Source organism: Hyperolius riggenbachi, chromosome 11 (assembly GCF_040937935.1).
Source record: "Hyperolius riggenbachi isolate aHypRig1 chromosome 11, aHypRig1.pri, whole genome shotgun sequence".
NCBI classification, from domain to species: Eukaryota; Metazoa; Chordata; class Amphibia; order Anura; family Hyperoliidae; genus Hyperolius; species Hyperolius riggenbachi.
In genome coordinates this window covers 82500892-82517966 of record NC_090656.1, presented here as the reverse complement: position 1 = coordinate 82517966, position 17075 = coordinate 82500892, and the positions used below count along the sequence as shown (strand labels likewise).

General features: G+C 45.5%; 1 protein-coding gene across 5 annotated transcripts in view; it reads left to right on the top strand.

Annotated features, from left to right (window-relative positions):
- LOC137538421 (uncharacterized) overlaps positions 1-16514 on the top strand; it is a 65625-nt gene extending 49111 nt beyond the window's left edge. For 4 of the 5 annotated variants that reach the window (XM_068260595.1, XM_068260598.1, XM_068260594.1 and 1 more), the window contains 2 exons: positions 15483-15676; positions 15781-16514. In XM_068260595.1, the coding sequence (XP_068116696.1) occupies positions 15483-15676; positions 15781-15834 (248 nt within the window). In that variant the 3' untranslated portion in view covers positions 15835-16514. The remainder of the gene's footprint in view (positions 1-15482; positions 15677-15780) is intronic. The other variant, XM_068260597.1, reaches the window with a different exon arrangement.
- Positions 16515-17075: the final 561 nt, after the last annotated feature.

Here is a 17075-nt window from a genome sequence, read left to right as displayed (position 1 = left end):
GGAAGGCCAACACTGCCTCCACACAGAGGAAAGCCCAACAGAGACTTTTCTTTCTCCGCCAACTAAAAAAGTTTGGTATGGCCCAAAAACTTCTGATGAACTTCTACTCCGCTACAATCGAATCTGTCCTATGCTCTTCCATCCTGGTTTGGTACGCCAGCTCCTCCGCCAGTGACAGGCTCAGACTGCAGAGGGTCATTAGATCAGTGGAGAGGATCATCGGGAGACCCCTTCCCTCTCTGGACCACCTCTACCACTTCAGGTTGTACTCCAGAGCATTAAAGATCACCAACGACCCCTCACACCCAGGCCATCGCTTCTTTAGGCAGCTCCCCTCGTGCCGGAGGCTCCGGTTTCAGTCCATCTTCTGCTCTCTGTAATCTAGTCACACCTGTTCTATTATTTAGCTAGATTCTTCTATTGTTTAGTTAGTAGTACTGTAGTGTACTCTAGTCTGTGTATAGGGACCGTCCGTCACCGCGTTACCTAGGGTCTTTGTGTGCGCAGTGCACGTCTGTGCTGTCCGCACCCTCTCGTTAGTGCTACACCCGTCCTATTTTTTTCTATTACTTCTATTGTGTATTTGCTGACTTGTACTGTAGTCTGTGTATAGGGACACCGTCAGTCAGCGTCAGCTAGGGTCTTTGTGTGCGCAGTGCACGTCTGCGCTGTCCGCACCCTCTCGTTAGTGCTACACCCGTCCTATTTTTTTCTATTACTTGTATTGTGTATTTGCTGATTGTACTGTAGTCTGTGTATAGGGACACCGTCAGTCAGCGTCAGCTAGGGTCTTTGTGTGCGCACTGCGCACTCTCTCGTTAGCGCTACACCGATCTCTGCTGTAGAGTACACCTGTCCGTCACCTCACACACCCACCACCACCAGTCCCACCCCATTAAAGTACCCCACTTGTCCCACCCGCCTTTACATACATACGTTTTTTTTTTTCATTTGTATAATATTAAACATATACGATGTCTGGCACTGGCAGGCGCGGTTTGGGCAGGGCAGCAAGGGCATCGCCAAGAGAGAAGGTCGTGGGCGTGGCAGCCGCGCCACCACCACCATGCGCAGTTCTGCGTCTGCACCAGTGGCTATTCCGCCATTAGCCACTGGCCATGGACGCCTTGGCCGCCCAACAGCTGGGAGTCACGCTGCAGAGACACAGCAGCAGCAGCAGCGTGTGGCGCAGATGTTCCTCCAACCGCCAGGTCGTAGCCGTCCTATTGAGGAGAAGGACGCAGACTCTGTGGTGGAACTGATGGTGGATGAGCAGGCCACCATTAGCTCTGGAACCGAGTCCTCCACCCCCGCCACCACTCCTGTTCGCAAGAGCAGCAGCAGCCGACCAGCACTGCCTGGGGAGGAGGAGGAGGAGTGCAGTTCTCCAGCTCCAGCGGGCGACAGCAGCACCCTGTCACTCAGCACCTTCTTATCCCCAAGCGCAGTGGGGTTATGGAATGCTGTTGCAGCAGAATTGGAGGAGGAAGGAATGCTCATGGGCACTTTGGGGATGATGCTTTGGACAGTCAGTCAGTGGTGACTGTCCATTCGCCCATGCATGCAGAAGGGGAGTTTGTGGGATCCCAGCAGGACATGTTTGCGGAGGGGGAGGATGATGATGACAGGGTGAAGGACAGAGACTTGGTGCCAGGTCCTGGGAGTGGGGATGTCATCAGCTCTGAGGAGGAGGAGGAGGATGCGTCTGTGGGCCTTGCTAGAAGGATCAGCATCGCAGGCATGGGCAGGATCACAAGTGGGCGTGGTATGCAGGCCACACAGCGTGCTGATCCGGAGACGAGTTCTGCCAGTGCCACCACCAGCCGCACCAAGACCCCCCCCCCCCCCCCCCCCAACCACCACAGGGAGACCAGCGGCAGCAGCACCTTCCAGCCGAAGGGGCAACTTCACCTCCCCAATATGGAATTTTTTCACCCTGCCATATGTGGAGTGCAAGTATGCCACCTGCAACCAGTGCCGCAAGCAGCTCAGCAGAGGGAAGGAGTCCTCTGCGTTTGGCACCACCTCTCTGGTCAACCATCTTGCAGGGAAACACTTTCATGAGCATGAGGAGTTCGTGAAGTTGAAGGAAGCTGGCAGTGGCAGTGGCAGACCCGCCACCACTGCGAAGCCGTCGGCAGCAGCCACCCGCCCTCCTCCACCTCCTCCAGCAGCACCAACAGGAGTGCGTCAGCAACGCACTGCTCCTCCTCCCTCTGCAACTCCTGCCGCCGACACTGAGGCCTGTTCTGGCAGCCAGTCCTCAGTGGCCTCCTCTGCTCCCTCCAGTGATTCCCGTGCCAGCAAAAGGCGTCGCCAGACCCTGCTCAGCGACACCTTCCAGGGGGTGGTCAGGGTTCTGCCTCCCAGCAGCCGTCGCGTGCGTCAGCTGAACGGCTTGCTGGCACGGGCCATGTGCTCACAACTCCTGCCTTATTCCCTTGTGCAGGAGGGGAGCAACATGCGTGCGCTCCTGATGTGTGCAGCCCCCGATTGGCCAATCCCCAGCCGACATTTTTTCGCACGCACGGCCATCCCTGCACTTCACCGCTCTGTGATGGCCAATGTCGGGAGAGGGCTGGAGCACACGGTGGATCAACGGGTCCATGTCACCATGGACTCGTGGAGCAGCCGGTTTGGGACAGGCCGCTATCTGTCCTTCACCGCGCATTGTCACCGCGCATTGGGTCAGCTTGGTGGAAGGGGGTGAGGATGGGGGAGCAGCATCGGGCACTGTCAGAGCAGCAGCAGCAGCACCAACAACGCAGTGGGTGGTGCCACCATGCAGGGTCAGCGGAATTGCAGCAGGTTCCTCTGATCCGCTTCCATCCTTCGGCACACCAGCCCAAACCACCCGCCCCAGCAGCAGCGTGAAGCCCCGCCACTGCCAAGCGCTGCTGGAATTGGTCAGCCTGGGGAAAACCAAACTGACTACGCACCATGTCCTGGCCAAACTCCAAAGGCAGGAGAGGAATTGGCTGACCCCCAGAGGCCTCAGAGTCGGAGAGGTGGTGTCCGACAATGGGGCAAACCTGGTTGCTGCAATCAGCATAGGAGACCTGACCCACATCCCCTGCCTGGCGCACGTCCTGAACCTGGTAGTCCAAAAGTTCCTGCGGACCTACCAGGGGATGGACCGACTCCTTGAGGCGGCAAGGAAGGTTGTGCGTCATTTCCGGCTCTCGCTTGCAGCCGTAGCGAGCCTGGAAGAGGTGCAGAAGGAGCTGCACCTGCCACAGCACCGGCTCATGATCGATGTTCCAAATCGCTAGAACTCCACCCTGGCGATGTTGGAGCATCTGGTTGAACAGAGGCAGGCTGTCAGCCAGTACCTTGCACGAGCAACAGTTGCCTCCATCACTGCAACTGGGCGTGCCGCCACCAACCTCCCGTCCATCATCTCCACGGAGGACTGGGGGCACATGCAGCAGGTGTGCTCAGTCCTGGCACCCTTCCTGCAGGCCACCAACATGGTAAGCAGGGACCATGCAATGGTGTGCGAGTGGGTACCCTTGGTGTGTGTGCTGGACAGGGCCCTGTATGCACTGCTGGAAGAGGGAGCGGCAGCCTTGGACCAGCAGGAGCTGCAGAAAGCTTCACAGGCCACCTCTGAGGAGGAGGGCTTGGAGTTGGTGAAGGTCCCTGACCTTGCTGCTGATGAGGGGGAGCAGCAGAGCGCAGCTGGAGTGGTGCGGGGGTGGAGAGAGGATGAGGTGGAGGAGGCAGAGGAAGAGGACAGCACTGTCGGCTCTTGGGCTGCCGATGATGTGCCAACAGACGTGGCCAGACTCTTCCCAATGGCAGCGCACATGCTGAGGTGCCTGCGCAAGGACCCAAGGGTGATCCAGATGAAGCAGAGGGAGGACATCTGGATCTGCATGATGCTGGACCCACGTCTGAAGGGGAAGCTCAGCCAGTTCCTGCCTGCAGGAGGAGACCATACGCAACAAATGAGGGATTTGCAGCTGTCCCTTGTTGAGCGCTTGGAGGAAGCCTTCCCTCAGCCATCCACCCCCACTGTCCAGCCAGCACAGAGGCAGCAGCAGGTGCCTGCATCCACCAGCAGCAAGCGCACGCGCACCACAGACCTGCTGTCTCTGACCCAAGAGCTCTACATGAGTGTAGAGCTGCCAAGGACTAGAGAGGAGGTGCCTGCAGCAGCATCCTTCTCCAGTCACAGGCAGCGCTTGACCCGCATGGTGGCTGACTACATGGGGTCCTTCAGCGGGCTTGACAGCGTGGCCCCTGTTGATCTCATGGAGTATTGGGTCAAACACCTGCCGATCTGGAGCGAGCTTGCGCAGTACGCCCTGGAAGTGCTCTCCTGCCCCCCTTCCAGCGTACTGTCAGAGCGTTGCTTCAGTGCAGCCGGTGGAGTCGTCACTGAGAAGCGATCTTGTCTGTCTCACAAGTCTGTGGACAGACTGACGTTTATCAAAATGAACCAGGCTTGGGTGGAAGGCGAATTCCTGGCCCCTGTTGTCGGCGAGAGGGGGACATGAAGTGGCGCACACACATTACACCTGCTGCTGCTGCTGCTGTATTTCTTCCTGCTGTCTGTGTCTCCACTGCCAGGAAACACATTACAAGGTGCTGCTGCCCATGCGCCACCAGCTATTACACTCAAAAATAGCTGCCTGCCCTGCATTATTTATTTTGGAAAAAATAAATAAATACATTATTTTAGAGGTGTCCGGGTTGAAAACTGTGCTGTCCCAATTGTGTATTGGGCACAATGTGGGCTTCACGACCGCTGTCTGGAACCTCATGCTGTTTATTTACGGCCCTGGAACCACCGCTAGGAACCAGGGCCTATTATGTCTCGCTGCCTGCCCTCCTGCTGCCTGCTGCCAAATGCCAGTCTGCCACACACACTCATCCTACTCACGCTGCCTGCTGTTGTATTTCCTCCTGCTGTCAGTGTCTCCACTGCCAGGGAACACATTACAAGGTGCTGCTGCCCATGCGCCACCAGCTATTACGCTCAAAAATAGCTGCCTGCATTAATTTGAAAAAAAAAATTGTAATTAATTTAGAGGTGTCCGGGTTGAAAACTGTGCTGTCCCAATTGTGTATTGGACACAATGTGGGCTTCACGACCGCTGTCTGGAACCTCATGCTGTGTATTTACGGCCCTGGAACCACCGCTAGGAACCAGGGCCTATTATGGCTCGCTGCCTGCCCTCCTGCCTGCTGCCAGTCTGCCACACACTCAACCTCCTCACGCTGCCTGCTGCTGTATTTCTTCCTGCTGTCTGTGTCTCCACTGCCAGGGAACACATTACAAGGTGCTGCTGCCCATGCGCCACCAGCAATTACGCTCAAAAATAGCTGCCTGCATTAATTTGAAAAAAAATAAATAAAAAATTGTAATTAATTTAGAGGTGTCCGGGTTGAAAACTGTGCTGTCCCAATTCTGTATTGGACACAATGTGGGCTTCACGACCGCTGTCTGGAACCTCATGCTGTTTATTTACGGCCCTGGAACCACCGCTAGGACCCAGGGCCTATTATGTCAGTCACATCACAGATCACACTGCCTGACACACACTACTCCTCCTCCTGTAGCTGCATTGAGCTTCTACTGTCTGTGTACTGCTACCACTGCCAGGGAGAACAGAAGAAGAACTATTTTCTGCTGACACCTGCCCACCCACTCTCCTACCGGCAGCTATTACCACACTACAATAGCTGCAAGCCTGCACAACTACTTACTCCTCCTGCTGATGTCTGTGTTTTACCACCACCAGGGTACACAGAAAAAGGCGCTGTGGCTTGCAATGTGCCACTACCTACCTATTATGCCATCAACACAAATATATAACTATAGTGTTATTAAAATAACATATTTCCACAAATGAAGTAAAAAAAAAAAATACCAAGACACATAATATAATGATAGATAAGAAGAGGAAGAAAAAGAAGATATAGAAGAAGAAGATATAGAAGAAGAAGATATAGAAGAAGAAGATGAAGAAGATATAGAAGAAGAAGACGAAGAATAAGAAGATATAGAAGAAGAAGAAGATATAGAAGAAGAAGATATATAAGAAGAAGAAGAAGATATATAAGAAGAAGAATAAGATATATAAGAAGAAGATATATAAGAAGAAGAATAAGATATATAACAAGAAGAAAAAGATTTAGAAGAAGAAGAAGATATAGATGAAGGAGAAGAAGAAGAAGAAGATATAGAAGTAGAAGACGAAGAAGAAGAAGATATAGAAGAAGAAGAAGAAGATATATAAGAAGAAGAAGATAATAGGATAATAAGGTATCCGAGCAACACTGCCTTTTAATGCATCCCAAAATTTTGTTAGCTTTAGCTGCAGCGGCTTGGCATTGAGTACAATTATTTAACTTGTTGTCGATGAGTATTCCTAAGTCCTTCTCCAAGTTTGATGTCCCCAACTGTATCCCATTTATTTTGTATGGTGCTAGACCATTGTTACGACCAAAATGCATGACTTTACATTTTTCAACATTGAATTTCATCTGCCATTTATGTGCCCATATAGCTATCCTATCCAGAACCTGTTGCAATGTGTCCCTGAGAGTTGATGATTCTGCACAATTTTGTATCATCTGCAAAAATAGCAACATTGCTCACTACTGCATCTACTAGGTTATTAATAAATAAATTGAAGAGCACTGGACCCAGTACAGACCCCTGTGGGATCCCACCGCCAACAGTCACCCATTTTGAGTATGATCCATTGACCATAACTCTTTGTTTTCTGTTCATTAGCCAGTTCCCTATCAATGCACACAGGCTCTTCCCCAGTCCTTGCATCCTCAACTTTTGCACCAGACTTGTGTGGAACAGTGTTGAAGGCCTTTGCAAAAGTCCAAGTATATCACATCTACAGCATTCCTAATATCCATATTAGCGTTCACTACCTTATAAAAGCTGAGCATGTAAGTCAAACAGGACTTGTCTTTAGTAAACCCATGTTGATGCTGAAAAAATAAGATTATTTTCTACTATGAAGTCATGTATAGTATCTCCTAGTAACCTCACAAATAGTTTGCATACAACTGATGTTAAGCTTACAGGTCTATAATTTCCTGGATCTGATTTTTAGCCCTTCTTAATTGATGGGAAAACGTGGGCTGTACGCCAATCCACTGGGACTCTGTCAGTTGAAAGAGAGTCACAAAAGATAAGATAAAGGGGTTTACCTATAACTGAACTTAATTCCCTTAGGACCCGAGGATGCATCCAATCTGGGCCAGGTGCCTTGTCTATTTTTAATTTATTTAGTCTTGCCTTCACTTCTTCCTGCGTTAAGTATTTAATATTACAGTTGGAAGATTGAGACTCTTCTGTATCTGTAATTTGCAACAGTGACGTTTCCCTTGTGAAGACAGAAGCAAAGAAAGCATTTAATAACTCTGCCTTACCTTTGTCATCCACGATTGAGTTCCCACCCTCATCCTTTGGGAGTCCAATACAGTCAACCTTTCTTTTTTTAGAGTTGATGTACTTGTAAAACTTCTTTGGGTTACATTTGATTATCCCTAGCGATTTGATTTTCAGCTTCAATCTCTGCCAGCCTAATTTCTGTTTTACAACTTTTATTGCACTCCTTATAATTGCTTAACCTCCCTGGCAGTAAGCCCGACCTATGCTGCGCAGGAGGATTTCTCAGGCCCTGCTGGGCCAATTTGCATAATTGCAATCGCTGCCACTTCGCGCCGATTCACCGCTACCCGCCGCGTTGCCCCCCTCCTCCCCGACCCCTTGCGCAGCCTGGCCTATCAGCGCCAGGCAGTGCTGAGGGGTGGATCGGGACTCCCGACGTCGATGACGATCGTCACTATGGCGACGGGGGAAGCCAAACAGGAAATCCTGTTCTGAATGGGATTTTCTGTTTGTGCTGATCGCCAGAGGCGATTGGAGGGGGTGGGGGGATGCCGCTGCACAGTGGCTGTCATGTAGCTAGTGCTAGGCTAGCTACATGATTAAAAAAAAAATGTAAAGTGCTGCGCTGCCCCCTGGCGGTTTTAATAGACTGCCAGGGAGGTTAATGCAGCCTCGGTCCCTTCCTGTTTTAGGACATTATAGGCATTATTTTTCCCTTCATTTTTCTCTAACCTTTCTATTCATCCATAGAGGCCTTTTTTTATTCCTAGACATTTTGTTTCCATATGCGATATACATACTACAATATTGATTGAGAAAATATTAAAAGCTTGCCATTTCCCTTCAGTGTCCTCCCCTTATCCCAGTTCACCAAACTTAGTGGTCCCGCTGCCCCGCGGCCTACCAGACACCAGATCAAACGTTATCATGTTGTGATCACTATTTCCCAAATGTTCTTGAACCTGCACATTTGATGGGTAGCCTCAATACTCCAAGTCAATTGTCTGGAAAGTTGAAGTCACCCATAACTATGACCTCATTTTTACTTGCAGATTTTTCAATCTGCTGTAGTAATTGCAGTTCTGCAGCTTCATGAATATGTGGTGGCCTGTAGCATACCCCAATAAGGAATTGGCAACCTTTATTTCCACCATGAATATTTACCCAAACAGACTCCACATCTTCACAATCTTCCTCCATCTCATCGTTCAAGACAGCTGTAAAAGAATTCTTAACAAAGAGAAAAATCCCTCCACCTTTTTTCCCTGTTCTATCCTTCCTAAAGGCACAGACTAACCAGCAAGCTCATGGTGACCCAGAACTCATTGGAGTGTGTAAGGGACTACAATGGTCCTAAAAGCCCCCTTACTAAGATGTTAAGAAAAACAAAAGTTTGCTTTCCTAAAACAGAAAGAATTTGCGATTATTCAGGTTGGAGTGAGCTTGAGATGTCTCCCAGAGCAACACTGCTGAATATATGCAAATTAACCGTTGTACCCTTAGAAGCTAAACACACCTCCAGAACCACTGGAATGCAATGATGTGTCAGCTTGTTAATTTGTACAGAGCCATAATAATCCAACATGCATACAGACTGTTTCGGATTGTTTGATCCTCATCAGTGCATGGCATGGATTAATTTGGCTCTATGGAGTAGGGCTTGTAAATCCGAGAGGCACAGACTAACCAGCAAGCTCATGGTGACCCAGAACTCATTGGAGTGTGTAAGGGACTACAATGGTCCTAAAAGCCCCCTTACTAAGATATTAAGAAAAACAAAAGTTTGCTTTCCTAAAACAGAAAGAATTTGCGATAATTCAGGTTGGAGTGAGCTTGAGATGTCTCCCAGAGCAACACTGCTGAATATATGCAAATTAACCATTGTACCCTTAGAAGCTAAACACATTGTATCCTTTTAATTTAGCTATCCAGTCATGGCTTTCATCCATCCATGTCTCGGTTATTCCCACAATGAATGAGCCTTTGTCAATCAGAATGAACTCTAGTTCGTCAATTTTATTTGCAAGGCTCCTAGCATTGGTTACCATGCACTTTATGTTTTTACCACCACATTTTCCAATTTTGTTTACATGAAATGGGCTACTTGAAGTTTTACCAACCTCCTTACTCTTTACACTGTCCCCACCCCCCATAATGTTAGGCTCCCACTGTCTTTTTACCTCATCTTGTCTACATATTGAGACTTTACCCTCCCGCCTCCGCCAGATCCTAGTTTAAAATCTCCTCCAACCGTTTAGCCATCTTCTCCCCCAATGCAGCTGCACCCTCCCCATTAAGGTGCAGCCCATCCCTGCTGTAGAACCTGTAGCTGACTGCAAAGTCTGCCCAGTTCTCCAGGAACCCAAACCCCTCCCTCCTACACCAATTTCTCAGCCACTTATTTAACTCCCTAACCTCCCTCTGTCTCTCAGATGTTGCACGTGGCAATGGCAGTATTTCAGAAAACACCACTGGAGTATTGAGGCTACCCATTCTGGTAAAAGCAGCAGATTTCTGGCAGCACTACAGGACAATTACTTGACTCAAATGGTAACTGAACCAACTAGGGGAATGCGTTACTGGATCTGATCATTTCTAATAGACCAGATAATGTATCAAATGTGCAGGTTCAAGAACATTTGGGAAATAGTGATCACAACATGATAACGTTTGATCTGGTGACTGATAGGCCACGGGGCAGCGGGACCACTAAAACTATGAATTTTAGAAAAGCAAAGTTCAATCAAATTAGGCAGGCACTAAAGCAGCCCATACACTCAGCCGATTTTCTGGCCGACCGATCGATCCCGATCGATCGATCGATAGATCGATTGTAAATCGGTTGGCCAATCGACCGATCGACGGCCGATTTCGATCGATTTCGATGGATTTCCATCGAACTTGCAGGGTGGAAAATGTAGGTCGATCTGATGAGATTGCTTATCAGTTTGCATTGGCCTTAATGGAAATCTGATGGCAAAAAAATGCCATCAGATCGAATTTCAATAGATTTCAAACTGAAATCTATTGGAATTCTATCCTGGTAAAAAATGTTCTAAAAACGCATCAGATAGATCATCAGATGCATTTCTTATCTATCTGCTGCCAATCTGACGAGTGTATGGGCACCTTAAGTTTGGTGAACTGGGATAATGTACTACAAGGGGAAGACACTGAAGGGAAATGGCAAGCTTTTAAACTTATACTCAATCAATATTGTAGTATGTATATCCCATATGGAAACAAAATGTCTAGGAATAAAAAAAGGCCTCTATGGATGAATAGAAAGGTTAAAGATAAAATGAAGAGGAAAAAGAATGCCTATAAGGTCTTAAAATAGGAGGGGACCGAGGCTGCACTAAGCAATTATAAGGAGTGCAATAAAAATTGTAAAAAATAAATTAGGCAGGCAAAGATTGAAGCTGAAAAACAAATCGCTAAGGATATCAAATCTAACCCAAAAAAGTTTTACAAGTACATTGACTCTAAAAAAAGAAAGGTTGACTGTATAGGACTCCTAAAGGATAGGGGGGAGAACTCAATGGTGGATGATCAAGGTAAGGCAGAGTTATTAAATGCTTTCTTTGCTTCTGTCTTCACAAAAGAAACAGCACTTTTACAAACTACAGAGGCGGAAGAGTCTCAATCTTCTAACTGTAATATTAAATACTTAACGCAGGAAGAAGTGAAGGCAAGACTAAATAAATTAATAATAATCATGGCACCTGGCCCGGATGGCATGCATCCTCGGGTCCTAAGGGAATTAAGTTCAGTTATAGCTTAACCCCTTTATCTTATCTTTTGTGACTCTCTTGCAACTGGCAGAGTCCCAGTGAATTGGCGTACAGCCCACGTTTTCCCATTATTTAAGAAGGGCAAAAAATCAGATCCAGGAAATTATAGACCTGTAAGCTTAACATCAGTTGTATGCAAACTATTTGAGGGGTTACTAAGAGATACTATACATGACTTCATAGTAGAAAATAATCTTATTTCTCAGCATCAACATGGGTTTACTAAAGACAGGTCCTGTTTGACTAACATGCTCAGCTTTTATGAGGTAGTGAATGCTAATATGGATATTGGGAATGCTGTAGATGTGATATACTTGGACTTTGCAAAGGCCTTCGACACTGTTCCCCACAAAAGTCTGGTGCAAAAGTTGAGGATGCAAGGACTGGGGAAGAGTCTGTGTTCATGGATAGGGAACTGGCTAATGGACAGAAAACAAAGAGTTGTGGTCAATGGATCGTACTCAAAATGGGAGACTGTTGGCAGTGGGGTCCCACAGGGGTCTGTTCTGGGTCCAGTGCTCTTCAATTTATTTATTAATGACCTAGTAGATGCAGTAGTGAGCAATGTTGCTATTTTTGCAGATGATACAAAATTGTGCAGAATCATCAACTCTCAGGAAGATAGTGTCATATTGCAACAGGATCTGGATAGGATGGCTATATGGGCACATACATGGCAGATGAAATTCAACGTTGACAAATGTAAAGTTATGCATTTTGGACGTACTAATGGACTAGCACCATACAAAATAAATGGGATACAGTTGGGGACATCAAACTTGGAGAAGGACTTGGGAGTACTCATTGACAACAAGTTAAATAATCGTACTCAATGCCAAGCAGCTGCAGCTAAAGCTAACAAAATTTTGGGATGCATTAAAAGGGAAATAAAAACTCGAGATGCGAGCATAATATTGCCCTTGTTTAACTCTCTAGTAAGGCCACATCTGGAATATGGAATTCAGTTCTGGGCACCACATTACAAAAAAGATATTGCCGTTTTAGAGCAGGTGCAGAGACAAGCAACAAAAATGATACGTGGGATGGAAGGTCTCACTTACCAAGAAAGGTTAGATAAACTGGGTTTATTTAGTCTAGAGAAAAGACGCCTTAGAGGGGATCTAATTAACATGTATAAATACATCAGAGGGCAATATAATAGCTTGGCAGATGAGCTTTTTGTCTCTAGGCCTTCTCAAAGGACTAGAGGACATGATCTGCGCATGGAGGAAAAACGTTTTAGACATTTATTTAGGAAAGGGTTCTTTACAGTAAGAGTGATTAAGATGTGGAATGCATTGCCACAGGAAGTCGTTATGGCAAATTCTATACCTGCATTTAAAGGGGGCTTAGATGCTTTCCTTGCGTTGAAAGACATCCATGGCTACAATTACTAGGTAATGCCTAATGATGTTGATCCAGGGGTTTTATCTGATTGCCATCTGGAGTCGGGAAGGAATTTTTCCCTTTAGGGGCTAATTGGACCATGCCTTGTAAGGGTTTTTTCGCCTTCCTCGGGATCAACAGGGATATGTGAGGGAGCAGGCTGGTGTTGTACTTTATACTGGTTGAACTCGATGGACGTATGTCTTTTTTCAACCAAAATAACTATGTAACTATGTAACCACCTTGGAGGTCCTTGATTTAAGTTTATCTCCAAGTACCTGAAAATCATTTTTGAGGACCATCCATCTCCCACTAACTTTGTCATTGGTGCCAATGTGTACCATGACAGTCGGGTCTTCCCCAGCCCCACCCAATAATCTGTCAATTATTTCCGCTACCTGCCGAACCCGAGCACCCGGGAGACAACAGACTGTACGGCATTCATGGTTTCTTCGACAGATTACCCTTTCTGTGCGCCTAATTGAATCCCCTACCACCAGTATCTGTCTAGCCTTAGCTGCACTCCTATTCCCTTTCTCGTTGCAGCAGTCTGCCCCTTGGTTGCTAAAGGACACATCCTGCTGCAGCATTGCTACTCCAGAATCATCTTGCACAGGAAATGTTAGAAAATACCTTTGAGGACATTAACAGGATAAAAATGATGTATCCACTAATTAAAAAGGAACTGTAGTGAAAAGGGGAAAAAAATAAATCAATCCATTGCAAGTGAGAAGTTAAAGGGACTCCGAGCAGTGCAGAAACTATGGAAAGATGCATATCATTTTAAAGCTCTCTTTCTCCTCTTTCCAATGATATATAAATCGCCGCCCTACGCCTTTTAGTTTTCGCTATTTTCGCGATTGAAATTGCCGCGGCCGCGATTTCGATCGCGAAAATAGAGAAAACTAAAAGGCGTAGGGCGAAGATTTAGGTGTCGTCAGAAAGAGGAGAAAGAGAGCTTTAAAATGATATCCATCAAGCCATAGTTATATTGTATTACACAGGGCGACTTTTTGTCAAAGTCAGCAGCTGCATTCAGCAGAATGGAGCTGCTGACACTGGGGAAAGTGTCGGCCTGTGTAATACAAGATAACTATGGCTTGATGGATATCATTTTAAAGCTCTCTTTCTCCTCTTTCTGACGACACCTAAATCGTTGCCCTACACCTTTTAGTTTTCTCTATTTTCGCAATCGAAATCGCGGTCGCGGCAATTTCAATCGCGAAAATAGCGAAAACTAAAAGGCGTAGGGTGGTGGTTTATATATCATTGGAAAGAGGAGAAAGAGAGCTTTAAAATGATATGCATCTTTCCATAGTTTCTGCACTGCTCGGAGTCCCTTTAAAAAAATAGAAGGGAGATCAAGAAATGATTGATACTCACCATGTAATTTGTTCATATTGTTTGATCCACAATCAACCTGCAAATAATCATCTTTACTATTGGCAGACAGCACCAACTGCCATTATCTATAACCACACCCCCTGACAATGCGATAGGCTAAAAGGTTTTCTTTTTATAGATCTACACATGCACAGAGAGAGATACTGGTTGCTTGGTAGTTGGAAACAGCTTTTATTTCCCACAATACAACGACGTTCACAGACAGCAAACTGTCAGGACCATGATCATGGCATCACACTGTGGGAGGGGTTTTACAACATCAGCCATACAGACCTCCCCTGATTATCTATTCAAGAAAAAGTAAAGATTCCTCATGGGAAAAGTGGTATCCGCTACCGATTGGCATGAAGTTCAATCCTTAGTTACAGTTCCTCTTTAAATAACCTTTCTGATATGATCCAGCTGAAAATCCTTGATACCTATTAAAAGCTGACTTAAAAAATAAAATCGGGATCATATACGATATCTGAATGCCTCAGAACATCCCTGGGTCAAAGTAAAGCCCTTTGTAGGTTTGCCAAACTTTGCTTCACTGAAGACGTAATGTTGTTATGTGGCGCCTCCTTGTGGTATCTTCTAGTGTAACTCAATCACTTGATTCCATGCATTCCAATATTATTTCTTGTGGAATTGTTATTTCTTCTTACTTCTACACTAAGGTTCTGCAGAAGGACAGACTGCTTAAATGATCCCACAATCCTACCTTAGCAGATTTGACCATATGAAATTCATGCTATTTACTACAGCTATACCTACCCGCCATCTTCCACTTTGTTGATGCCGTCATAGAACTTTGACCGGCGTATTATTATTATTATTGATTTATAAAGCGCCAACATATTCCGTGGCGCTGTATAAAGTAAGAAACAAACATGGGGTACATAATAATACAGACAATGGTGTACACCAATATACAAGATAAATAATTAGTGACAAAATACAAAAAATGATACAGAATACAAAATATAGAATTGGTAATGACAGTGATAAAAGTAACATGATGAAGATGTACAATGATTTCCAAGACGCAAAGGGGAGAGAGCCCTGCCCTTGCGAGCTTACAATCTAAAGGGAATGGGGGGGAAACAGGAGGAGGGGTAGTATACAACAAGTATATAGAGGCAGTGTGTTTTAGGATATCTAGGAGTGCAATTTGGTCTTAGGACAAAGGGAAGTGGTCTAAGGTAGCGCATATGCCTGTCGGAACAAATTAGTTTTTAGAGAGCATTTAAAGGTAACAAAGGTTGGTGAGTGACGGATGTGTTGTGGGAGAGTATTCCAGAGGAGAGGTGAAGCGCGTTAAAAATCTTGTAAATGTGAATGTGAGGAGGTGACTCTAGAGGAGGACAACAGTCATATAACTAGTTTGGAAATGATATGCAGCCTAACATGGAATACATTGTGTACATGGTGGATGAATGGGGAATTTCATGCAAGTACTCAGGACGCTCAGTAAGAACATATGCCGTGCTTGTCTGTGATCATTTGGCCAGCATTAGACCTTTGGTAACATATTTTCATGTCATTCTTAGGTTCTTCATATTGCCCTTTGAAAAAGCGAAGATGCACTGTGATGTCCTCTGGAGAAATCTCTTTCCCAACTAAACGGTCTCGCAGAAACAATTCACATAGTGATATTCAACGTTTTGATCTGCACAGCAGAAATGATGAAGATAATATGGACAATCTCAGATCTACACAAGATACCGATGAGTGTACAAGTCAGGTCTATACATTATACACAAATGCAAATAATAAGTAGAAATTGGGTATGATGGACCTAACCTAGTATTCATTTTCTGACAATGATTGTTTCTGTGTTCACCACAGGAGGATGACTTTTGGCTGAGAGAAATGTGCAACCTGTCTGACTGGCAAGAGTGAAGGGGAAGAAATAATCACTGGAACTTTTCTCGTGTACATTCTTCTTGGAGGAAGTCAAAGTATATCAGGCAACCAAGCCTAACTTATACTTTCTTGAAGCAAACTTCATCTGACTTCATACATAGCAAGAAGATCAATTTCATGGTTCATGCTATTCTCTAGTACTGTAATGCTCTTTAAACGTCTGCTTGAATTGTATTTTTTTTTTATAGGTAATTCATATAGGTTTCCAAGATTACTAGGTAACGCTATGTTCCCCTCAATATGCCTGGACTTTTTTGATTGTTCTTGGTCTCCTAACTTAAAGGAAACCTAAAGTGAGAGGTATACGGAGGCTGCCAGATGCATTTACTTTTAAACTATACTGGTTGCCTGACAGTCCTGCTGATCTTTGGCTTCAGCAGTGTCTGAATCCCTCACCTGAAACAAGCAGGCAGAAAATATTGACATTTTTGTCAGAAACACCTGATCTGCATGCTTGTTCTGGGTCTGTGGTTGAAAGTATTAGAGGCAGATGATCAGCAGCACAGCCAGGCAATTGGTATTGTAAAAGGAAATAAATGTGACTATCTCCATATCCCTAATAGTTCAGGTTCCCTTTCACTGAGTACCTTGCATCACCACTTTTCAAGTCTCTCCACATAAAGAATCACTCAAACCCTTTGCTCAATCTATAGAATAAAACCTTACTTACTTAATTGTATGTATTGTGTGTACATATTTTACATCTTTCTGACATTTTAGTGGATGCTATGCTATATGCATATTTCCATTGTATATTGTATGACAACTGGCACTGGAGGGCACTACCACTTACAGTATATTGTCTTATGGATTGTTAATATCCTGTTAATGCACTCCTACTAAAACAACAATCCACCTCCTGCTGCAACCATCCAGGTGGGGCTTCCCCCTTTACTCCCCACATGCAAAAGGGTAATAGTTTTTATATTCTCAATGGACATAAACACTTGCAAATTATGGTTTATTATTCGACAAACCAGTTTATTACAATTTTTAATAAACTGGTTTGTTGAATAATAAACCATACTTTGCAAGTGTTTATGTCCAGCGCACCTCCATTGTATATTGTATGCCTTTAAAGAGACACTGAAGCGAAAAAAAAATGATGATATTATGATTTGTATGTGTAGCACAGCTAAGAAATAAACCATTAAGATCAGATACATCAGTGTAATTGTTTCCAGTACAGGAAGAGTTGAGAAACTCCAGTTGTTATC